At 41.5% G+C, this 26138-nt stretch overlaps 1 protein-coding gene across 1 annotated transcript; it reads right to left on the reverse strand.

The window, feature by feature from the left end:
* Window positions 1-246: 246 nt before the first annotated feature.
* LOC137274789 (protein mono-ADP-ribosyltransferase PARP14-like) lies at window positions 247-22688 on the reverse strand. Its single transcript, XM_067808123.1, has 17 exons — window positions 22636-22688; window positions 21688-22114; window positions 20598-20623; window positions 19399-19585; window positions 18951-18997; window positions 18091-18336; window positions 17279-17494; window positions 15422-15443; window positions 15135-15239; window positions 13428-13493; window positions 4858-5049; window positions 4087-4272; window positions 3487-3644; window positions 2648-2996; window positions 2096-2250; window positions 1015-1192; window positions 247-584 (listed from the first exon to the last, which is right to left on the reverse strand). Exons 2-17 carry the CDS (start codon window positions 22097-22099, stop codon window positions 247-249), a joined length of 2883 nt encoding a protein of 960 aa, XP_067664224.1. The 5' UTR covers window positions 22100-22114; window positions 22636-22688.
* Between the last annotated feature and the right edge of the window lie 3450 nt (window positions 22689-26138).

Consider the following 26138-nt stretch of genomic DNA (forward strand, 5'->3'; position numbering starts at 1 on the left):
GATTTTATGGATATCAACTTCTTTATATGAGAACACAACGTTTCGGAGTTAATGCTTACTCCTTCATCTGGTGATTGAGAATGGGGTAATCGATCCAGACTCGATTATTTACAGACCGCCGCCATCTAGCTGGATTAGTTCGGCGTTAAACAACAAACACGATGCACAGTACATACTTTCCAACACATGCTGCCTTTAAGCACCAGGTTCACAGCTGGATTGTGAATACGCCTCAGTGACAAATCACTATTCGGTGACCGATTTGCAGGAATCGCGTGTTCGCGAGGACGCCGTCCTGTTGGTTGAATCCGTGAATGCAATCAGATACTGAGGATAAGCCTGGTCATCCTTGAATATAACGTAGGCATCGATTGCCTTCACGTTGTTGACTGCCGAGTCATAAGGAGTGTTGCCTACTCTCATTGGTAGATATATCATTGCGGGGTTCCCCTCCACTGGATACCCCGTCAGGACTTTGGCCTGATATACGTACTTGAGACCGTTGGAATCTGGAGGCGAGTATATATCTTTTGATGAGTAAGATGGGTCGACAGAAAAGTAGGTTCCTGCTCCGAATTTGGTGTCTGAAGAAAAAACATTATTTAGAAGTGCTGAAAATTTAAGAAAGTCAAACATGAAACTGCATTAAAGAAAACTGTGAAATAGTGAACAAGTGAACAATAGTGAACAAGTGAACAATAGTGAACAAGAGCAGGTGGATAATGTTGACCCTAATGCTGGAGAATAGCAGCAAGTTTACAAGTTCAAGCATCAACAAGACCGCAGTCAAACAGTTTAGTGTATTTCTACAATAAGTGCAATGATTGCACATAACTCATAACTCAGGTTGGGACGTAGGGGTAGCCCCATGGCTGAAGCTGCCGTTCGTCACACTGAAGACCCGAGTTCCACTCCTCATATGGGTACAATGTGTGAGGTCTATTTCTGGTGTCCCCGCCGTGATATTGCTGGAATATTGCTAAAAGCGGCGTAAAACTAAAGTCAATCACTTACTATTTTTGCCGCTGTAGCTTCTGTCAAATCCATTTCTGTTTATCTTATCTACTGCGTCTTTACTGGTGCCGTGCCAGAGTATACGCTCATTAATATTGTCCCAGCCGTTCTGTATGTGCAGTCTCTCTTCTTCAGCCCTATACTTCTTGTGTAAAAGCGGGTTCTGAATCCGATGTACCTGAAGACGATTACCCAATATACCCGTCAAGACGTAATCTGTTACATACTAGCAATGGATATACCCCTCGAAACATATCACCATCTGATTAGCTGATTGATTAGGTAGGTAGGTGGGTGGGTGTGTGGGAAGGTAGGTGGGCGGGTAGGTGGGATTTGGGTAGATAGGTAGGTGGTTTGTTTGGTGGATGGGTAGATAGGTAGGTAGGAAGATAGGTAGGCGGGTGGGTAGGTGGGCACTTGCATAGGTAGGTAGGTAGGTAGGTAGGAAGGTGGGTGGGAGGGTGGATGGGTAGGTAGGTGGGTGGGTAGGTGGGATTTGGGTAGATAGGTAGGTGGTTTGTTGGGTGGATGGGCAGGTAGGTAGATAGGTAGGTAGGCAGGTGGGTTAGTGGGTGGGTGGGTGGGTAGGTAGGTAGTAGGGTGAGTGGGTTTAGGTAGGTGGTTGGTTGGGTGGGTAGGTAGGTAGGTGGGTAAGGTGGGTGGGTTTAGGTGGGTGGGTGGTTGGGTTTGTAGGTAGGTAGGTAAGTAGGTAGGTGGGAGATAGATGGGTGGATGGGTAGGTGGGTAGGTAGGTAGGTAGGTTGGTGGGTAGGTGGATTGGTGGGAAGGTGGGTAGGTGGTCGGATAGATAGGATGGATGGGTAGCTTGGTAGGTAGTTAGGGGGTTACTGGAGAGCAATGGTTTCATAAACTGCCGACTACTACCCTGTTCGCTAACTTGGTTGACACAGTTTTTATCCCAGTTGTGTCAATATATTGTGTCAGTGCTATGGAGCACTGATTAGTCTGGTCTCAGATTACAGACGCTGCTGTATAGCTAGAATATTGCTCAGCAACATCCAACCAACAAAACTTGAACATAAATTTCGTCAAATGATGCACACTCCTGTTGTTGACTGACCTGTTTTATGTCAATATTCTCACTTGTAGATTGACGTTTAGCATGGAACAGGCTAGTCACATTCTCGAGTTCTTCTCCTTCAACGGGGACGGTGTCCACGACTTTATCACGCTGAGGCGTCCACGTGCTCGGTATGTCATCATATGTGATGGACGCTGAAGGGACAGAAAGGAACAGAGTAAACTAGCGTTCAAGGATTTCCCGACAAGAGTACAATCAGTGAAGCCCGTACCCAGATGTCCCCAAATGTGTCACTGCTCACTCACGTAGTTCTACCAGAGTAACACATGACGGTCCCCAATGGCCGGTTCTTTGTCCTAACATGTGAATATACTGACTCGGATGGTCAGTTGTCAGTCTGTTTGTTTCAGTGCCACACTGTCTGGTGCAGACTCGATTATTTACACACTGCCGCCATATAGCTGGAATACTGCTAAGCGCGGCGTAATACTAGACTCACTCACTCAAAATAACTGTGAAAATAATGAAAGGGCAGCTAATTATCATTCTTGACACCAGGTGTACAAAAACAAGTGTAAAAATTTCACTCACTTCTTCTGTATACACGAATCTCTCGTCTTTCTGACAGCAAACGTATCGTGACTTTCCGGTCCTTGACCTTCACCCTATACTCCTTGTTCGACTGACTTTTAAACAATGTGTATCTTCTGTTGTTTTGATAAGCATCCTCTATATATCCACTGATAGATTCAATTTCAAGATGGTCGTCAGTCTTTCGTTCGTCGGAGGTCCATCTGGCACTGTGGCATGTTGTGAAGAACGTCTTGACGTCATGTGTCGATCTGACTATGTCCTCAGCCATGCCGTACAGCAACAACCTGCTGCCCGTAATCTTTACCCCAACCATGTGCTCCTTGGCGAGATCTTGAAGGTCGTCCAACTAAAACGTGAATGCAACATATGTGATATTTTGGGATTTCTCTTTCTTAGTAAAGTACAAATTCTAGTACTTTGTCAGTTGAGTCCCATCCGGGACTGTTTTGGTGCGGGTATGTCAGGCACCTCATCGCCAGCACACAAAGTCAGCCGCCTAGCCCGCTCAGCCACCACGACTTCCGGATTCATTATGGGATGTGGGGGATTGGGGCAGGGTTAGTTTAAGCATAGATTTAATATGTTATGTGTATGTACAAAATTGCTGACACCTCAACCACCCTGTGCAGGTATATAAGATGATGACCGCTTAACACCCAAGAACAAACCATGACCACCGCTCTTAGCATAAATTATGAACGGTCCCTAGTGGAGGTGAATACAGAAATTCTACTATATGGCCATTGAAAATCTCATAAAAAGAGGTGAAAATGAAAACTATTTATGATTTATAACATTTCGAAATATGATACCGACGACTTACACAAGGCACTCACCTTGCCAACGGGTAGTGCAGGAACAAGACCGTCGTCCACAACCACCTCACTACGTACATTGGCACAGAGAAATGCTCGGATTTTTTCAACAAAATCCTGAACCCTGGATTCGTCGGTAGATGTTACACAGAGCTCATATGCTTGTTCGTGTCCCATGGCTGTAAAATATATGTGGGACTCTTTGTGAAGGGTGTGAATGTTTCCCCTCAGCTCAACTACGCAATCTGGTCACTGTAGTCTCTCCACGAAATAATAGTCCCCGCTGTGTAAGATTTGTTCTTTGATTGAATTTAGATATAAAAATAAGCATACATCTATATATGCCCGATATAGAGCCAACATAATGAGAAAGCAGTTTACCTGAAAACACATTTCAGCTAGATTCTAAATATTTACAATCCTGTAGGTACCAGATGATACTAGATTTCGAGGAAGCGTGATTCGCTTAGGTGCCATGCTCATGTTATCTGATTGTGTGTCAAAACCCTGCGACATGGCACAACAATAAACACTTGTTTACGGACCCGACAAATATAGAACACGAATATTTCTGAATGACGCATAAAACAAAACAAAAATAATTCATAACAAATTAATTACCTTCACGGCGTTTACTTTCTCTTTTCTGAATGTCACTCAGTGCGTGGACGACCTGATCAAATTCCTCTTCATGAAGGACTATAAGTCTTATATCTTTGACGTGTTTTTCCTTGTAGCTGCAAGCGTGGTATTGCTGTATGGCATCATACAAGAACTCTGACACTTGCTCGGGGGATAATCGGGATCCTAACCAAAACAAACATTTGATGGTTAAGTTACAGAAATGAAGCATTGTTTATGTAATTAGTGGGGGTGAACTACAAATAGAGATGCCCAATTTAGGAATACATCACTGATAACATTTTTTTTTGCGACAACCTAGTCAGAATATCCTGTCTTACTGGTTGTTCATAGTTCGGTCTCAGAGAGTCCCGTTTCACAAAGCTAATGTGGCGCTACGACTGTAGTAAGGCTATGTCACAGGGACCTGCTCCTCAAAGCGATCGCCGTGTTTAGGTAATCGTAACTCCCATGCTTTAACATGACCTTACGTAACGGCTACGGTTGCTCTGAGGAACGGAACCCTCGGCCTAGATTTTCGAAGCTCTGTCTTCCCTAAGATAATGCAACTGTGCCGACTCAAACAATGGTAGTGTATGCTCATAGCAACAGCGCTGGGCCTAGATTTTCGAAGCTCTCTCAGCGCTAAGATAGTCGTAAGTATCATGCGTTAACATTACTTAACGACTATCTTAGCATAAAAAAACGTACTGTAGACAGAACTAAAGAAGTGTAATTTCAGCTGTGACTTTATGTTTGGGAGATACATACCCGCACCAAAACAAGTGAAAGCTAAAGACGCTGGCTTGAATTTTTTCCAGGTTGTTTTCAAGCATGACAACAATGCCTTCGCCCAATAACTTTCGTTCTTGCCTTTGAACACTCTGGCAGAAAGATTTACTATACGAGTCCATGGTTTGCAGTTAGTGCAAAATGATAATCCTGTTTTTTGAAGTGTTGACCCTGTCAAACAAAAAGGGCAAGCAGCAGTGTAAGGTAGTTCTATCTAAGAACACACGGAAATGATAGTAACATTGTTTGTTGCCATTTATTCAGTGAAGGTTAATAGTGTACAAGAGAGTTCTCTGTGTGCGTGCGTGCGTGTGTATTCTTGGTGAAAACAGGTTTGTCCAAGAATACACACGTCATGAACACTTACTGATCACGCTCACGTCGAGCAACAGACACAACATGCCAATTTGAGGGCAACACACATGTCCATCAACAAACTTAACAGTCACACAAACACGTCCCCATCCAACTACAGATACAACACATACACTTAGCGAACTCGTCCACATCCTGCAAGAGAAACGACACATACACTCAGCGAACACGTCCACAGCTAACAAGAGAAACGACACATACACTCAGCGAACACGTCCACATCCAACGACAGACACGACACATACACTTAGCGAACACGTCTACATCCTACAAGAGACACGACACATACACTTAGAAAACACGTCCGCATCCTTAACAGACATGACACATACACTCAGCGAACACGACCACATCCTACAACAGACACAGGGTACAATCCTTGAAAACAAACACATGTCAAGACACTTTCACTCTCAGTGAAAACAAGTTTGTTGAAACGAACACGTCCAAATCCAACGACAAACACTACACATATGCTTAGCGAACACGTCCACATCCAACAAGAGACATGACACATACACTCAGCGAACACGTCCACATCCAACAAGAGACATGACACATACACTTAGCGAACACGTCCACATCCACCAGAGTTTGCTAGAGAAAAGGAAACATTGTTTGATATGTGGTGTGGGTATAAGGAAGTCACAAATTTTGATGGTTTGAGACAGTTAGTGTTGATGGAAGATTTCAAGCAGAGTGTTCATGCTGACCTTAAGACTTATTTGATTGAACAAAAGGTTGATGACTTACATAAGGCAGCAATGTTGGTAGATGATTATTGTTTGACTCACAAGAGTTCTTTCAGGTCTCCGGGTATAACAAAGTTTTCTGGCCAAAAGGGCTTTTCCCGGGTTAAGACTTCAGGACATGCAGGTTACAGCGGTGTTAGAACAGGTTCAAATTCTGGTGGCAAGCAGTCACATACTAGTTTAAGCCTAAGACTACCAGTGGTTCTGATCCTGTTTGTGCGTATTGTAAAAAGCCAAGTCATATGGTGTCTGCATGTTACAAGCACCAGTTTAAAAATCAAGCTACAGTTCCCCAAATGCTTTTGTGTCCATCGCACCTAAGCCTTTCTTTCCAGGTGGTTCTGAGGAGAGTTTTGTCTGTGAGAGTAAGTCTCCAGATTCTGTAGTTCGGAAGGAGTTTTTGCCCTTTGTGTCTGAGGGTTCTGTGTCACTTATGGGAGATAATTCTACCCCACGACCCGTTATTATCTTGAGAGATACTGGAGCTCTTCAATCTCTGATTTTGAAGGATAGTTTGCCTTTTTCTGATGAGTCTTCAGCTAACTCAGACGTTTTGCTTCAGGGTATAGGTGACAATCCTTCTGGTCCTCTCCATTTTGTGAATTTGACCTCAGATCTGATTTCAGGTGAGGTGAAAGTTGGTGTTCTTGACTCTCTCCCAGTTCCGGGTGTCGATTTGTTGATCGGTAATGATATTATGGGGGCTAAAGTTGATCCAGCTGTCACTGTTTTGCCGGAGTGTTCAGTTAGTACTGAAAAGTTGGAGGATGAATTTCCGGGTATTTTTTCCTCTTGTGCAGTGACTCGTTCAATGTCGAAAGGCATTTCTTCCAAGACTTCTTTGCAGAATGATACCATTTATGATTTGTCAGGTACTTATATGGATCATTCTTTGTGTGAGGTGGAGACAGAGGACTTATCGTCAGACAGTAGTAGCTCTTCAGGACTTTTTGATAAGTCAGATAGTTTGTCAGGTGGTGAACATGTTCTTTCCAGAGAGCAGCTTATTAGTGCACAGGGTGAGGATGTTGAAGTGCAGAAGTTGGCTAGTAAGGCTGTTTCTTTTGAGGAGGTTAGCAAGGTTCCAGTTTGTTATTACTACAAGGATGGTGTTCTGATGAGGAAATATAGGTCGCCGGATGTTCCTGTGGAGGATGAATGGAAATTGTACCATCAAATTGTGGTACAAAAGTATTTCAAAACCATGTACTTTCATTGGCACATGAAAGTCCCATAGCAGGTCATTTGGGTGTAAACAAGACTTGTGAGAAAGTGTTGGCACATTTCTTTTGACCCAGTCTGAGACATGATGTGACTGAATTTTGGAAGATCTGTCATGCATGCCAAATTGTTGGAAAACCAAATCTGAAAATTCCTTCCACTCCCTTGAAACCTATACCGGCTTTTGAGGAACCTTTCAGTAGAGTTATTATTGATTTTGTTGGTCCACTACCTAAGACTAAGTCTGGTAATCAGTATTTACTCACAATCATGTGTGCTTCTACCAGATTTCCTGAAGCAATTCCACTTCGTAGGATTGTTGCTCCTGTGATTGTCAAGGCTTTGATCAAGTTTTTCACCTTAGTTGGTTTGCCAGATGTTGTTCAATCTGATCAGTGCTCAAATTTTATGTCTAAGGTGTTTCAACAAGCTATAGTCTGGTTCATAATTATTGAGAATTTTTCTTCTTACTTTGAGCTATCCTAACACCTCAACTGATTCACTGATACTTAAAACTAAGTAATGGTATAAGGGGGGTAACTCATCTTGGCCTACTGAGTATAATACAATTAGAGTTACCTCCCCTGAATTTGTAGCAGACGTCATTTTCCTCAGCACTGTCAACAATGTCTGCTGAAGATAAAAGAAGGTTGATTTTTGAGTTGTGTAATCAAGGAATTGATGATGTAAATACATTGGCAGAGAGAACAGGAACTCCTCTTTCTACTGTGTATAGGATTAGGAAGAATTTTAAAGAGGGAAAGGATTTTGGGCACCAGAAAGGAGCAGGGAGACCCAGAAAATTGGACTTCTCAGATCGCGTCCGGCTGGGAATTTTAGCGTCTAAAAAGCAAAGGGCAAGCATCTCCAACATCAGGTATGAAATGGTAGAAAGGGGATCAACAGTTGTATCAAAATCTACAGTTAGAAGAAATTTGATTGATCTTGGATGGGAGAAAAAGACTGGAATTCCTTCTCCTCTCATGAAACAAGAACATAAAGACAGGCGTGTTGAGTGGTGTTTGGCACATGAAAACTTTGACTGGGAAAATGTGATTTTTACTGATGAAAGCTCAATATGGGTATATCCCAATAATGTGAAAATATGAACAAAGTCTGCGTCAGCACCGTTGTATCGACGACCTAAATACAGCCCAAAGTTTCATGTATGGGGAGAGATATCCTTATTAGGAACGACCCCGCTGTGTGTGTTTGAGGGAAATCTGACAAGTCAACGCTACACTAACATATTAGATAATTTTCTCCTTCCAAGTGCACATGTGTTTTATGGAAATGACTGGCTTTTTGCAGCAAGATAATGATCCTAAACACACCGCAAAACATGCCAAGCAGTGGTTTCAGGAGAAAAATGTGACTGCATTACCATTTCCTGCATATAGTCCTGACTTAAATCCCATTGAGAACATTTGGGGGATGATGAAGGAATGTGTGAATCAAAAGGGGTTGACAAAAATTGAAGACATGAAGAGAGTAGTGGTCCGATACTGGGACAACATAACTCACGAGATACTAACCTCTCTGATAGGAAGTATGCCTACCCGTCTTAGACTGTGCCGTGAAGCTCAAGGAGACTTGATAAAATATTAAATTGTTACCTACACAACATGAAAAGGTCAGTTCACTTTCACAATACATTCAATTTTATCTGATTTGTTCTCGTTTAATAATATGAAATGCTTTAGCTATTCTCAATAATTTTGAACCATACTGTATGTACCAGTTAGGTATTAAGCAAGTTAAGTCTAGTGCTTATCATCCAGAGTCACGGGGAGCTTTAGAGAGATTTCATCAAACTTTGAAGAATATGAGCAAAACTTATTGTTTTAAGACAGAGAAAGATTGGGATGAGGACGTGCATTTGTTGTTGTTTGCTGTCAGAGAGTCAGTTCAGGAAAGTTTAGGGTTTACCCCCTTTGAGCTTGTGTTTGGTCACGGTGTGCGTGGGCCACTAAAACACTTAAAAGAACAATGGTTCAATGAGAGACCTGAGATCAACCTCTTAGACTCTTAGGGACAAACTATTAAAAGCAAGTGAGTTGGACAGAAGAAACTTAAGAGTTTCACAAGAAAAAATGAAGCTAAACTATGACAAAAAGTCAAAAGAGAGAAATTTCACTTGTGGTGAGAAAGTGGTAGTTTTACTTCCCATACCTGGTCAGCCACTGAGAGCAAGACATCAAGGTCCTTATGTTGTTGACAAAAAGGTTAGCGACACAGACTGTGTCGTCCTGACGCCTGCTCGTCATAAACAAAAGAGACTGTGTCATGTAGATATGATTAAGAAATATCATGACAGGTTAGAAAACGAACATGTCAAATGTATTGCCACACTCTCCCCAGTTACTGATTGTACTAAAGACAATTGTGAAAATGTTGACAAAATTGATGATTGTGTTAGCAATGTGAAGTTTGATGATCTTAGGGATAATGTTTCACCAAAGTTGAGAAATTCTGACGTGTTAGCTCACCTTGATGAGAAACTATCACATTTATCTCCTGAACAGAAAGTTCAGATGTCAGATTTGATTTATGAGTTCTCTCACTTATTTCTTGATGTGCCTGGTCGAACTGATGTTGTTAGCCATGATATAGATGTAGGTGATGCTGTGCCTGTAAAACAACACCCTTATCGGATGAATCCAGTAAAACGTGAAATTCTGCGGAAAGAGGTGAAATATATGCTGGACATTATTGAACCCAGTGACAGTCCGTGGAGTTCACCATGTGTTCTTGTGCCGAAGAGTGGAGGTGGTTGGCGCTGCTGTGCTGACATGAAAGCTGTAAATGCACTCTCACGAACTGACTCGTATCCTATTCCGAGAGTGGACGATTGCATTGATCACATTGGTCAAGCTAAGTACATAAGTAAGTTTGACTTACTGAAGGGCTTCTGGCAGATTCCGCTCACAGACTGTGCAAAGAAAATATCGGCATTCGCTACACCAGATGGACTGTATCAGAACAAGGTGATGCCGTTTGGTCTGAGGAACGCTCCAGCGACATTCCAGAGACTCGTCAACAATGTCACATTGAGGCTTACATGGAGTGTGATGACCATCTTAAAAGGACTCGTGCTTTCTTCGAAAGACTGTCTGAGGCGAAGTTAACTATGAATCTCGCCAAGTGTACAACCAGTTCATGCTAAAGTTGAGTCAACTGTACATTTTCCAGTACCCCAATCTAAGAGAGAACTCATGAGATTCTTGGGTATGGCTGGCCATTACAGAAAATTTTCTCAAAACTTCTCAGATGTTGTATTTCCACTTACTAACCTTTTGGGTAAAAAGGTAAAATTTCAGTGGGAATGCAGTTGTCAAACTGCATTTGAGAAAGTCAAAGCTATACTCATGAATTCTCCAGTACTGCAGGCACCAAATTTTGGGAAATTGCAAATTGATGCAAGTGATGTTGGTGCAGGTGCTGTCCTTATTCAAGAAGATGATTCAGGGATTGAACATCCAGTTTGAAATTTGACAAGCACCAAAGAAATTATTCTACCATTGAGAAAGAGACAATTTAGGTCTTTTGTTAGTTTTACAGCATTTTGAAGTGTACCTTGGTGCCACCACTTTGCCGATTGAAGTTTTTACTGATCACAATCCCTTGACTTTTCTTCACAAAATGAAGAACAAGAATCAGTGACTTATGAGGTTGAGTTTGACCTTACAAGGGTTCAATCTTGTGATGAAACACATTAAAGGCAAAGACAATGTTTGTGCTGATGCACTTTCCATGGTATAAATGTATGATGACTTGATGATGCTGTATGTATATAACTGCATTTTGTCACTGTAATTTGCAAGAAGTTTTTCATATTACTCATAGTATTACATGTCATGTTGTTATGTTAATATTGCTATGATTGTAACAGAAGGTTTCTGCGAAACTTTCTTTTCCTGAACGGGGAGGGTGCTACGAGTGTGTATTTCCTGTATATTTTTGTTATTAATTCAGTAATAATTGTTGTTGGGTCACAACATTTAGTGTTTTGAATATTAAATTCGTTTTAATAGCTGTTCAACACTTTTAGCTTTCTGGTTATCCGGAATTTATCTGCTCCTAGTTTTCGATGTTTACTTCCGGGAGAGTTATTCGAGGGCATTCTACAGTGTTGACGATGTTCGTTTGTGCCCGAACTTTCGGGAATGACTGTATAAATGTATAAAAAGGCTGGTTGCCGTGTTGAGGGCGACACTCACACTGACATTCATTCATATTTGCTGGAGGTATCGCCAACACTTGAAATCCCGTCAACTCCTGAATCTACATTATCTGCTGTCGCTACATTATCGCTATGTTGACATTCTGCCATAGTTGGTTCTTTCTCACACCAAGACTTTGGTGAGTTTGCTATATGGTATTTTGTGACCCACTGACTTAGATTTTGTCTCTCTTGAATTCTGTCCGTAAACTACATTGTTATATTAACTTGTGACTTTATATACCTTGCCCTCATTGCATAATAATAAAAACAGAATTTGAACGTAAACAACTTGTCTTTGTTCTGTTTTGCTGGTTTACAAGGGCATTTCTTAAATTGTTGTCACGGTAAATTCTTAAACGTAACAATGTGGACGTGTTCGCTAAGTGTATGTGTCATGTCTCTTGTTGGATGGGGACGTGTTCGCTGAGTGTATGTGTCATGTCTCTTGTTGGATGTGCGCGTGTCTGCTATGTGTATGTGTCATGTTTGTCGTTGGATTTGGAAGAGTTCGCTAAGTGTATGTGTCTTGTGTATGTGTCGTGTCTGTCGCCGGATGTGGACGTGTCTGCTGGGTGTATGTGTCGTGTTTGTCGTTGGATGTGGACTAGTTCGCTGAGTGTATGTGTCGTTTCTCTTGTTAGCTGTGGACGTGTTCGTTGAGTGTATGTGTCGTGTCTCTTGCAGGATGTGGACGAGTTCGCTAAGTGTATGTGTTGTATCTGTAGTTGGATGGGGACGTGTTTGTGTGACTGTTAAGTTTGTTGATGGACATGGGTGTTGCCCTCAAATTGGCATGTTGTGTCTGTTGCTCGATGTGGGCGTGATCAGTAAGTGTCCGTGACGTGTCACTGCATCCGGTGTTCTGGATGCTGGAGTGTAGATGATGCGTATGATGTCAGAACTGAGTGTGCGCATGATGCTAGACACGTGTGCGCATGATGCTAGACACGTGCGCATGATGCTAGACACGTGTGCGCATGATGCTAGACACGTGTGCGCATGATGCTAGACACGTGCGCATGATGCTAGACACGTGTGCGCATGATGCTAGACACGTGCGCATGATGCTAGACACGTGCGCATGATGCTAGACACGTGTGCGCATGATGCTAGACACGTGCGCATGATGCTAGACACGTGTGCGCATGATGCTAGACACGTGTGCGCATGATGCTAGACACGTGCGCATGATGCTAGACACGTGCGCATGATGCTAGACACGTGTGCGCATGATGCTAGACACGTGCGCATGATGCTAGACACGTGCACATGATGCTAGACACGTGTGCGCATGATGCTAGACACGTGCGCATGATGCTAGACACGTGTGCGCATGATGCTAGACACGTGCGCATGATGCTAGACACGTGCGCATGATGCTAGACACGTGTGCGCATGATGCTAGACACGTGCGCATGATGCTAGACACGTGCGCATGATGCTAGACACGTGTGCGCATGATGCTAGACACGTGCGCATGATGCTAGACACGTGTGCGCATGATGCTAGACACGTGCGCATGATGCTAGACACGTGTGCGCATGATGCTAGACACGTGCGCATGATGCTAGACACGTGCGCATGATGCTAGACACGTGTGCGCATGATGCTAGACACGTGCGCATGATGCTAGACACGTGTGCGCATGATGCTAGACACGTGCGCATGATGCTAGACACGTGTGCGCATGATGCTAGACACGTGCGCATGATGCTAGACACGTGCGCATGATGCTAGACACGTGTGCGCATGATGCTAGACACGTGGGCATGATGCTAGACACGTGGGCGTGTTGTCTATGTTAGTTGTTTTGATGGCATATAGATCAAGAATATAGATCAAGAATATAGATCAAGAACGTGTGTTGTTTCCACGATGACAGATCAAACATAGCCTCACACAGTCATCACTTCATTAAGTCACTTTATACAACCTATTTGCACATACTCATCTCCCAATCTATATATGGAACTCACTATTGTTTGCGAAGTCTGCCTCGAACTTCTCTCCAAACCGCTCGACCAGTTTTGTTGAAAGTGTACCTGAAACATGACAGATCAGCTGATTCGTGTGAATGTGTATGTGTTTGGTGTGTGCACTTTGGGTTTTCTCATATATATTTAAAATACAGATAATGGTCCATCATTTGTTTTACTTCCGATCACCTAGGGATCGGCAAATAATCTTTAATTGCGAGTCCGAGATATTTTTGAGACATCATTCATGTTGCACCCATTAACACCAAGCGATAGGTAGGGTACCAACAAGTAACATATTTTGCTATAATGCGGTCGGGGATCGAAACAGCGGATCTTCCCATTTTGACTACGTCTCACCATGACAACTCCTCCAAAACACAACTTGAAGAGTTGAATGATTTCTGATTCGTAATTGTCCCTGTACCGCTTGCAACAGCCCTAGAATCTGGGTAGCCTTGACACCCGACTATGGTAGTTTTGCATTATGTACGCGGTTAATTCATCACTTGCTACTACTCCATACTACTACTCATGTATTGTTTGTAGAAATAAAAAAATATCTTTTTAAAAAAATGAAAGTTTGTGTCATTTGGTTGTTTCATAGCAAGAAGGATCATCCAACCACAGGGGCGGTGGGGTAGCCTAGTGGTTAAAGCGTTCGCTCGTCACGCCGGAGACCCCGGTTCGATTCCCCACATGGGTACAATGTGTGAAGCCCATTTTCTGGTGTCCCCAGCAGTGGTATTGCTGGAATATCGCCAAAAGCGGCGTAAAACTAAACTCACTCACTCGCTCACACTTCCATCCACACATCTTCAAGTGATCGTAAACACTTACGACTTTTTCAGGAAGATGAAATATGACACAAGCAAAGTGAGCCCATCAATTCATTGCTTCCGTAATCTAAACTACATGTTAAATCGAAGAACGTTTGAAATTATGTACAAATCTTTCATTTTTGACTACCGCGACAACATTTGAGATAATTGTAATAACTGAACTAATGTTAGAAAACCTACACTTGGATAATCTTCCAACAATATGATGACCAGTATGAGACTTTACACGAAACGGGTGATTGCTCACTGTCTGACAGATGACATTACCATAAATTATGTATATTTTGTAAAATGGTCAATGGGCTTCCAGATACATTATTCCTGTTTAATCGATCTTTTCTTCCTTTTGTTATTCAAGCATGGAATGCGCTTGATATTATATATTAGAAATGTAGAGTCATTTAGGTTTAAGCAATTGATTTCCACAGAAATTAAGATTTCCTCAAATTTTACCTACATTGTTTGTTATGGCCAGCGACAATTCCAAGTGATTCTATGTAGGACTGAGCTAGGTTGTAGTGATTTAATAGCACTGACAGCCTTTGGCCTCTTTGTTTATCCGAATTCCCTTCTTGTTATGTCACGGAACATGAAAAATTAACATTAACAAAAACATATTGTTTAAATCACACACGGCTACTCATTTTATCTCATTAACCCAAACAGTCACTAACTGGGAGTGTCCATTGCGGCATAGGGTACCTAATTAGGATGTGTATTTCTACAATAGTCAACTTGGGGTGTAGTCAAACTGGAATGTAGTCATAATGGGATAGAACCGAGGCCACGGCCTTCCGCTCTCCAGACGAACGCTCTGGCCACTACATCACGGAGGAGGCGCTCCAGACAAAGAAACAGATGTTACCAGTGAGTGATTGGTCCTCTGATATGCTGTGGACAATGGCATCTGTATTTTCCTCCAGAATATCTCCTTGTCTTACAGTCAGCCTGATGTCCCCGATTTGAAATCCTGAAGAAATGTGACGGCACAACTAATTTCATGTTTAAACAGAATTATGAAAAAGCGAGTAGTGATGGCACGATGGCAGTGTGAAGGACATTCATGTCGAATGTTTTGTTTTACAAAATGGATCAAACAATATCAATGCAACAATTCTGTTTGGTCTCCTTGGTATAATGTAACATACATACCTTCCCTTCTTGTTTGGAAAGTCTGTGGAAGATACAAAGGATTAAGGTCACACATTACGTTGCTTTTGGAGCCAATGAAAGGGTTAGCTAATGAGTCATTTTGACAGTATTGCTGTAGACCCGTGAAGACTCGGGTTAGAATTGATCTCCAGTAAACCATGCTTGTTGTTACAGATGACCAACGCGATCAGGTGGTCAGGTTCGCTGACTTGGTTGACGCATGTCATTGTATTCCAGCTGCAAAGATCGATGATCATGATTCATGATGTCAGTCACTGGATTGTCTTATCCACACGCGATTATTTGCAAAGCATATTTTGCAAATTGATGAACAAACAAACGCACATACAAATTTGCAGTGTTTGTGATGTATGAGCTGGAAGATAGCCTGGCCTGATGCAGCAAGCGATGACACTGTGTGTCTAGTGTAAACCAGCAGGTACATACATGAATGAGTGAGTTTAAGTTTACGCCGCAGTCAGCAATATTGCATCTAAATGTTCGGGTCTGTAAACAATCGAATCTGGACCAGACAACAGAATGAATCTACGTAAGTGGTATAAGATGACATGTGTCAACCCAGTCAGCGAGCCTGACCACCTGACCACCCGATCCCGTTACTCGTCTCTTAAGGCAAGCATGGATCACGGAAGATGAATTCTAACCCGGACCTTCACCTGATGCAATGGCATACGGATGTATGTAGGAAGTCCCTGTGAGTATCTCCTCATTGTCTAAATACTCTATCTGTTCATTTCATATTAATCGCATAAATATATGGAGTCAAGTATCTCACAAACTTTACAGAATTATAGTATGTGTGCGTAAAAGGCCAGTCTCAACAAACTTAGTCGCAATATCATTAGTCACACTCCTCTACTGAGTCTTACAAACCATAGTAGGAGGTCACGCCAGAAACCTTTGAGCGATCTATGACCGCCCAATCAAACGCGAGACGGCGAGGGATTTAACCAATCAGACTACGGCTACTGTTTAGGACTTGGCGGGACTTACAAAATTCCCCAGTCAGTGACACTGATCCCTTAACAAACGGGAAACTGCATAGAACGCAGATATAGCTAGCATATAGGCTTAGGGCTTTCTGATGACAAGCTTAGAATTAGTCACTAATTCCGCAAGATGACATCCTTCAGTAATGACAAAAACGCTATTTTCAGCGACTGCTTACTCACTGTTGACCGTGTTGCGTACCCCATATACATCAACCCGGACACGATCGTACGGAAAATAGCATACGAAATCGTTTGGGTACAGAATTTTTCCAGGTAAAAGTTCAAAAGGTATTTGCAAATGCTCACTTTCGCGATTTGGTAAGCCGTGTTCTAACTGGTCAATCTCAAAAGTTACCTGACTCAGTAGAGGAGTGTAACGAATAATACCGAGACTAATTTTACTTAGACGGCATTAAAGGCACGAGAGCCTACAATATATGTAGTAATTTGCAACGAGTGTAAAATTCATACACACACGCACTCACACACACACACACACACCACACACGTCCTTCCCCCCCACACACACACATACAAACATGCATGCATGCATGCATGCACGCATACATACATACATACATGCATGCATGCATGCATGCATGCATGCATGCATGCATACATACATACATACATACATACATACATACATACATACATACATACATACATACATGAGAGAGAGAAGAATGGGGAGGTGTGGGGAGAGAGAGGAATGGGGAGAGAGAGAGGAATGGGGAGGGTATGGGGAGAGAGAAAGATAGGAATGGGGAGGGTGGAGGGAGAGAGAGGGAGTCGATACAAAGGCGCTAACATGCAAAATACATCGGCAAGAGCTACTGGGTACCTGGCGTAAATCCTGCATCTCAGGAGGTAAGATAACGTATATGTCAACTTGATGTGTCCGTATATACTGCTTCAAAGTGTCCATCATGAGGTCCGCCACCAGTTGATGTGGGAATTTAATATTGCCGCACCCCAGAGCTGGAAGTGCCACTGACGATGGAACCGGCTCCATTTCTGATATTCTTTCCAGACACTTGTTGAGTAGTTCCTGGTATTTCTGAAATATAAACAATACATTAAGAATGATAAAAGGTAAATACTTTCATTGGCTTTAGTCACGAAAATTACGAGAAATGTCTGATGCCTGATATCTGATATGTGATGTCTGAATACCTCATATCTATATGTCTGAATGTCTAATATCTGCTGTTTGAATGCCTAATATCAGATATCTGATATGTGGTGTCTGAATAGCTCATATCTGATGTGTGAATGTCTAATATCTGTTGTATGAATGCCTGATATCTGATGTGTGAATGTCTGATATGCGATGTCGGATGTCAAGTCTCACATCTGATGTCTGAATGTCTGATGTCTAAATGTCTTCCTTTTTCCGACTGTTCGTTGGTGATCAACTTTATTTGACAGTTTCTGTCCCAGTATTTTGTTCTGAATAGTTTCAGCATCGAGTATCTTATAGTAAGAATAGGTTTTATATTTGTTGCACGTGCCCGCCCCGTGGCTCTGGCGACATGGAGTCATGGCGTAAGTTGGCCTGAATCGTAGTTCATAACATTAACCACTAATATCAGCACATTATATTGAACACCACAGCAACGTGTTAACAAATACATCAACCAAATACATATTCACCTCTTTTCTATCTGTTTCCTGTCTTTTGTTCCAATGTGGCAGGCAAACGAAGAGTACACTGTTGCACTTCAGACGATATGGTGGCAAGACGGTCATGGAGTTCTTCCTCATTTCCTCAACCTTGAATCTATCCTCGCAACGCTTCTGAAGATCTGGTCCCGCCGCCTCGGACAGAGCCTTGGCCACCACGCCATTACTCAGGTTCAGGTCTCTAGAGGCTGCACAGACTATCACATCAACCTTGAACTGGAAGGAGATGGGATAGAATTGGTCTTTCGTTACAACCTATTGAAGAGTAGGGCATATTCCATCTTGAGGCATACCAGTTGCCAATGCCAGTGCATGTGAGAAAAAGCAATATATATACATACAGATGAAACATTTCCAAAGGAAAGGAATATATTGTCAGATTTTCCTTTAATTTCTCTTCATCATCCGTTTCCTCCTTAGCTTCATTATATCCATCTTATCAAGCTTGTAAATTCATTATCTCCTACCTTTTTAATGGTATATATAGAACTGCATGAATGCACGCGTGCGCGCCTTGTTGTGCTTGTAAGGATAAGTGTCATTCTGGCCATGAGATATCATATCTGACTCGACCTGCAGGCGGTGAGGTATCCTAGTGGTTAAAGACCCTGGATCTGTACACCTTGAAAGTCTGTATCTGATGCCCCCCCCTCTGTGCTATTGCTCGAGTGATGCTAAAACGGCATAAAACTACAACTGACAGTGACCATGATACCGTGATGTTCATTTACCTTATATCACAATCAATCAACCCACCAATCGATAGAGCTTTATCAATCGATCAATGGTTCAATCCCTTTCATGAAAAAGTCGTTGCATTCAACAATTACCCCAATATCCTCCAGCTTGCCCTCCATGATGGAAATGCTCCCATGCTCTGGAAAACATGAACACAGATTTGAAAAAAAATGTAATGAAGCTTCTTGCATGACGGACTATCAGGTTTTCTCCCGCTTACGATTCAAAAAACCTTTCTGAGATTATTATCTTGAATTTCAACAAAACATCTAAACATTTCAAGCGTACCTTTACTTTTCTACACATCATATTCAAGTTCCACCTTAGTGCTGTGCAGTTTCAGTGTTCCACAAAGGAACAAGGGCTCGACGTATTTCATTACGTGGAGCCTGTCATTGTAAACCGATGGCTTGCATCGCTGGTCAGGATATCAATCGCTGGTTTCCTTCATACCCCAAATATCTACAGGCCACAGTGATGAGCATGCACGAAACCATGTGACATGAAACACACGCTTATATAACTGCTAATCCATTCTACCTTCGTTCACATGGCATGATGCCACTTTCGTATTTTGTCCATATGTAGTTTCCTCCCCAAGTGCTTGAAACCGATGGGACCTCATAATATTTTCGATGCCCGGTGTGTTTAGTTTAATTCTTTCGCTATACAAGACTGCTTTATCTCCATTGGCGTTGGGAGAGTCCTGACTTCCGCCATTTACAACCTTAATAAAAAGAAGCCAATATATATAGAGAGGGTGGATGTATAGAAGGCGTGAAGAAGTGATAATATAGATGAGTGATTATATAAAAAAGAATTTAGAATATAGAAGTAATTACACACAGAATTAATATCGAGAATATGTAATAATAAATAGAAGAGATAATATAGAGAAATGATAATATAGAGAAATGATAATATAGAGAAATGATAATATAGAAGAGTTATTATATAGAGAATAAGGGATCATATAGCGAGGTAATTATAAGGAGAATGGATATAGAGAAGATGTAATACTAAAGAGAAGAAATAATATGGAGAAATGATAATATAGAGGAATGATTATGTAGAGAAGTGATAATATAGAGAAGTGATAACAGAGAGGAAGTGATTATATAGAGAAGACGTGATAACGCAGAGAAGAAGTGACAATATAAATAACTGATTATACAGACAAGACGTGATGACGTTTTGTAACGGAGAAAAGCTGGTTCGTTGGATAGCTTGTTACTTGGATTTTAGTAGACCACTCAATAGATGGATTGAACATGTATAGAACATAAATATCTGTATCTAGTCTCATCATTCCTCGTATGTTCGTAGCATTTTATATTGACTTTTCTCTTGAATCAATATATTTATAATTTCGAAATTTTCAAGTTATTTCAAGTCTATTTTGACCGGAAACATTTATCCCTTTTCTTCGATTATTTTCTTAATAGTTCAAGTCCATTTTAGAAATTCGACACTTCGACAAAATAATCATGAATGTTTTTAAGTCGACTAAACGTTTCACCGTAATGTTTTTTGTACCGTGTAGAATATGATGGTCTTACGGGTGTTCAGGCGGGCGGTCTTACTTTACTTCATTTATCATTGTCTCCCAGTGTTGGTCCTAATATCAACCACATGCCTGGATGTTTATTATACGCATGCTTTTGTAAAACAACTGTAGTGTATGGCGTTCGAAGTTAAACAGCAAAGGAAATAGATAAATGAACACTGTAGTATATTACCTGTGGTTTTACGTCTGCATTCCCACCTGCACAAAAAGAAGTAATTATTACTTTTCATTCCTATAAAAGACAGAACGACTTCATTCTTTATTGACTCGCTATAGATTCTTTGCAAACGTTTCCACGTGAAGCAGGACATATGGAAACACTCTGACACATTAGACCTACTTAGTTTACAGTGTTCACCATATCAGTGTATCCATGTATCTATGTATTTATGTGTTGTTCGGAAGCCAAGGCGCCATCAAAGAGTGTAGCAAATACATACGTATTTGGAACACCTTCAATGTTCACTGTAATAGCAAAATATACACCTTATAATAAGTGTACAAAATTTCCTCTGAAAGCAAAGAAAAAGCTGCTGTACCAGTCCTACTACGTGGCAAGCGTTGTTTTATCAGCGCTATGAAAAATTGTCAAATGCTGAAAAAACTGTCAAATAACGTCAAGATTCCAGACATTGTGCATTTATGGAAAACTATCTGTACAGGAAAACACTGGAGAAAATAGACAACGCACATACACACAAAAACACACAGGTGCAGACCACACGCACGCTTACACAGCGACATGGAACCCCAGAAGAACTTACTAGAAGCTTTAACGATTTCCATGATAACACGATGCTTTTTTTAGAAAGTGGTCAAATGCAACGTTTGTTGCAACATTTGTTATATTTGACCACTTTCTAAAATGGTATCGTGAAATCATAGCTTTCGGCCGTGGGAACCGTGCCAAATTACACTCATCAGAGGGGTACACAAGGTACACAGTCTAGACTACTAGTCTTCCGACTGTCATATTTGTGGAAGTCGCGGTGGCTGAGCGGGCTAGGCGGTTGACTTTGTGTGCTGATTAAGTGCCTGACTCTGAGGGTGCGGGTTCGAATCCCGGATGGGGCTCAACCAAAAAAGTACTAGAATTTGTACTTTACTAAGAAAGTGAAATCCCAAATATGACATATGTTGCATTAACGACAGCCATTACGAACTCATATTTGTCGCTATGTATTGAGATGCGAGTACTCAATTGACTGTCGCCTCTTCCGTACAATCATCAAAGCTTTCCAGTCTGACATGGAGTTTCTCACCATTTTCACGGACAATGACCGAGTCTATGATCCCCCGAACTCGCTCAAACTCTCCTCTCTTGCATCGGACATTGATGTTGTCATTGCAAGTATGGTACACTGCCTGAAGACCCGTCTGTGAAAGTTTGCTTCCAACATATCTACTCGTTTCATCCGTCTGAAGACGTCTGATGCGCGATGAGTCAGTCACAGTTATGTGATACAGGTCAGTCCCCGCCAGGATGTCCTCAATCACACCTTCGGTAACCGACACAGATGACTTTGCCCCCACCACTTGTATCTGATTCTCGTCTACGTACAACTTCACTTCGAGCTGCATGTCTTTCAGCTGACCTTCAATGCTGACTCTTTTCAGATACTTGACTTTCGTCGGATCAGTGAATGGAAACGTGTGAACAATCTTGTCCTCCATGATTTTACGTCCGTGCTACAAGAGACAAACCTGAATGACTACAAGGTTCGGTGGTTTGTGTCTAACTACACATCGTTCTTAGGTATATGAGAGCTACACGACCACGATCTCAAAATACTCGAAACCAGACAAGGAAAATGGATACTACGCTTCTGGTTCTGGAATAGAAGGTGGCCCTACACATTAGCACCCTTTTAATATTTTGTCGATCAGGAGTCTTTAATGAAAATATCCCCATGGAAACGAATAAGGGAACACATGAAAATACAAATCATACGTGAAGAAACCTGGAAAACAATTACAGGAACAGCAGGAAGAAGGTGTGGTTTCAGTGACCACAGGGTATAGTTGGGGATTCACTTAAACAGTAAATCAACCGACAAAACTCACACTAAAACTGGGTTCAAATCATATTTAGCATGGCACCAGTCAGCATATCCATGGGACCAATGCTCTGTCCCCAAGCCTAAAACAACACAACACCATCACATAGCTCAACATCAAGTCCACCATGAAGCTTACATGCTGATACTTACAGGAGCCGCGTGTACAAACGTTATCAGTCATTACAGTCCTGATAACTGGCCTCGCACCAGTGCAGGTTTGATGTTATTTATACCGGTATCGTATCAAACAGGAAGATGTTTACCACGTGTTCTAAACAGTCACGTTTTTATGACAGCGTGCATGCTGACATGCTATATTCAAACGTATAGATGTCAGTGAGTGAGTGAGTGTAGTCTGTCTTGTGGCTCTGTGAAGATACGGCCTAGAATTTGTCTACAGTATCCCATGTTTGTCGTAAGAAGCGACTGACGGGATCGGGTGGTCAGGCTCTCTGACTTTGTTGACACATGTCATGGGTACCCAGTTTCGTAGATCGTTGTTCATGCTGTTGATCACTAGACTGTCTGATCCAAACTGAATTATTTACAGAGCACCACCATAAATCTGCAATATTGCTGAATTCGGCATGAAACTCGTTCACTCATCGCTACATGCCGAAACATTAGTCTCATTAACCTATTCAAATAATGACCTACTTTTCAGTCGATCCGAATTTTCTCGTTTGAAAGTGAAAATAGACATCGTAAAAAACTCTGGTTAAACTGAATTCCATAGGAATAGGAAATTGGTTCTTACAATGAATCTGATTTTAATATTAAAGTAACACCTCATTTCTATGTTTCGTGGCGAGGCTTAGGCAACATTGCGAAGACGTCACAGGCTGTTCTTGTTTCATGAGGCCGTAATATGATTTACAATGCATCTTGCTCACTGGTTAAACCTGTCATGTGTTTTTTGTGCTTATTCAGTGTAGCTCTGTAACGCACAGTTAGATTGATATAATGTCAATTCCAAACCTGACCGCCAAACTTTTCTAGCGGCAGAGCCTCGTTTAGAGATTGCCACGATTTCCGTTTGTAAGAGCTCACTGTACGACAGATCACGCTGTTTGCAAGGATTAGAAGGAGTGTAGTGTTGCAATATACACGTGCTTAGATGTGGCAGATTAATATTATTGTATCCAGTTAAATGAATTAGTCTAGATTTCTAGACTGGTTATTGTACTGAGTTGAGACAGAGTAAACGAGACTGCTGTGTAATCAATGTTTGACTTTGAATGTAATCTGATTGCGGGAGCTTATTGACACTGGTTAGTCCAGGTGTTGACACTTTATGTCTATACATAAGTACATTAATAGTATACGTATTTGGTGCTTACAGCAATTGCATGTGTGGAAACTCTGGATGTATAGCCCAGATATATATGCCAGATATATGGCGACACGTTGTCTTGATGTGAAAGGAGAGACCGCTAAACGTTTACCACTCTTGAAGTTTATGTTCAGAAAGATTTGAGATTTGATGCTGCGCCCACATGATCCTGGAACGTCAAGCGGATGCAACTCTTCGCGGAGGAAATCGTCCAAATTTACGAATTAAACATCCTTAGCCCGTACACTTTCAGAGTAAACATTTCACATGTACCATTGGCAAATATACTAAGTGAAACCAGGTGTTTCCTTAGGGTAATAATGTAAAAACATTTCACATGTACCATCGCCAAATATACCAAGTGAAACCAGGTATTTCCTCGCGGTAATAATGTAAAACATTTCATAGAAAACACACTGATTCACATGGTGTTGAATTTCCCACGTTATAGCAAGCGTGAATTACACATATCTCCACTGCCAGTCAATGCTCACTTCTCAGTTTTATGTACATAACAGTTCACTATAAAGTTGTACAATAGAATCGAGCTATGTCAATATTGACCCGGTAAGTGTTACCGGGGTGCTTGTCTCTGCAACCACGAAGCAAGATAAACCACGTACATCGGTACCAGACTCTCTTTTGAGCCAGAATTGAAGCTATGCACAAACACGACATATTGTTACGTGGAGCTTTCCAAACACTGCACAAGGTGGACTGGGGTTGTTTGCTGTAAATTACTCTTTCCACAAGCATTTAATTAAATAGACTGTTGGTGTCTGAGACGACGACAACGCCAGCACAGACGTAGCCACAGGAGAGTGTGTATGTTGTGTATAATGGTATGGATCTAGAGATATGTATGTCGATGACAAAGGTGAGTTTGTTATCAAGTTTAATACAGATAGATATGATACAAAGTTGAACACCCCACGAAAACAGTTTTACCTATGATCGAGTTTATAAGTGAGTTAGGATATTTCTAATTTGTTGAATGACTTAGCAATCTCAGTTGTTAATTTGACGAGTGAATATTTCTTAACGCCGCCTCATGTGAGCAATAGCGTTATGACTGCCTACCACATGCCTCCTATGGATAGTAACTTTTGAACCCTAATCACAACACACTGGCATCCTACGTCAAGTTAATACCAAATGTAACTGGTACACGGACAAACTTATTCATTACGGTAAGGCAATCAATGTTCATACCAAAACACAGTCTGGATTCCCTGTAGAAAAATGCACAGTCGTAATGGCAAAACAATAATGAATGAATATCACCACAAATCAACGGCTTCCCACGAAAAGTGGGTGGTGGAGTAGAGTAGTGCTTAAAACGTTCGTTCCTCGTCTTACCGATGACCCGAGTTCGATTCCCCACATGGGTACAATGAGTGAAACCCATTTGAGGTATCCCCCGCCGTGATATTGCTGAAATATCGCTAAAAACGGTGTAAAAGTATACTCAGTCACACTGAGAAATATGAACGCATGTCCCGTTTTACTGAGAGCACAAGTTGCTTTAAATGAGTTAATGGTTGTTGCCAAATGCTGCACAGCAATGCTCGTGCTTTAAGACAAAACCCTGTGAACAATCGATTCTAGACGAGACCATAGTTGAAGCTAAAAACATTTATTTTTTTTACAAGTGAAGAGATTCTGAGAAACTATGTGCGTGTGTGTTAATGCTTAGGAAACGTCTGAGATACAAATGTATCATCACAAAATCCGAAACAACAGCTTATAGCAGCATTCGAAATACACGCCTGCCCAACTGTCCGGGATGGGTTATTTTCAACGCGGACTGCCAGACTCACCTCCCGGGGTACGGGTTAACATTTAGTCATGTATATAAAGATAATCATCATATTTCAGGGTAAACCTCATTTTAATTCACTCGTAAAAATAAATAATAAGTCCAGTTTAAGGATAAACTACGTTGTTTATCAAACCTAAATTATTAACGGGCAGGTAAGGTTTGGTCAGGACTGGCAAATTTTACATCTAACCAAGTATGGCTGAAATTTTTGGGAGTTTCATATCCTGCCACCTTTACCCAGGGAATCTATTAATGGCGGGAGATATCACTGTCTCTGCCTCCCCCATATACTGACTAAAATTATATCTGAAATTGACGTAACTAAGTACACAAGTATAAACAAGTTTGATATCGTGCTTCCTATTTGCTGACTCAAATAATCGTTAGTGGGAATTCCTGCGATAACACCATGAGATAACACTAGATATGTAGTTGAACGGTGCGTTGGCAATAAATAGTTATAGTTTCGCATCGTCAGCCCCAATATATTGAATTCAA

The sequence above is a fragment of the Haliotis asinina genome, chromosome 2 (genome assembly GCF_037392515.1).
Source record: "Haliotis asinina isolate JCU_RB_2024 chromosome 2, JCU_Hal_asi_v2, whole genome shotgun sequence".
Lineage (NCBI taxonomy): Eukaryota > Metazoa > Mollusca > Gastropoda > Lepetellida > Haliotidae > Haliotis > Haliotis asinina.

What these genes read in the sequence shown, in the direction of transcription:
- LOC137274789 (XM_067808123.1), bottom strand. Translation starts at nt 22,099, where the DNA reads ATGGAGGACAAGATTGTTCACACGTTTCCATTCACTGATCCGACGAAA. An exon ending in ATCATGCCATGTGAACGAAG is followed by an intron (nt 18,998 to 19,398) that starts GTAGAATGGATT and finishes CATGTTTTCCAG; the next exon opens with AGCATGGGAGCATTTCCATC. An exon ending in CTGCACTACCCGTTGGCAAG is followed by an intron (nt 2,997 to 3,486) that starts GTGAGTGCCTTG and finishes TTCACGTTTTAG; the next exon opens with TTGGACGACCTTCAAGATCT.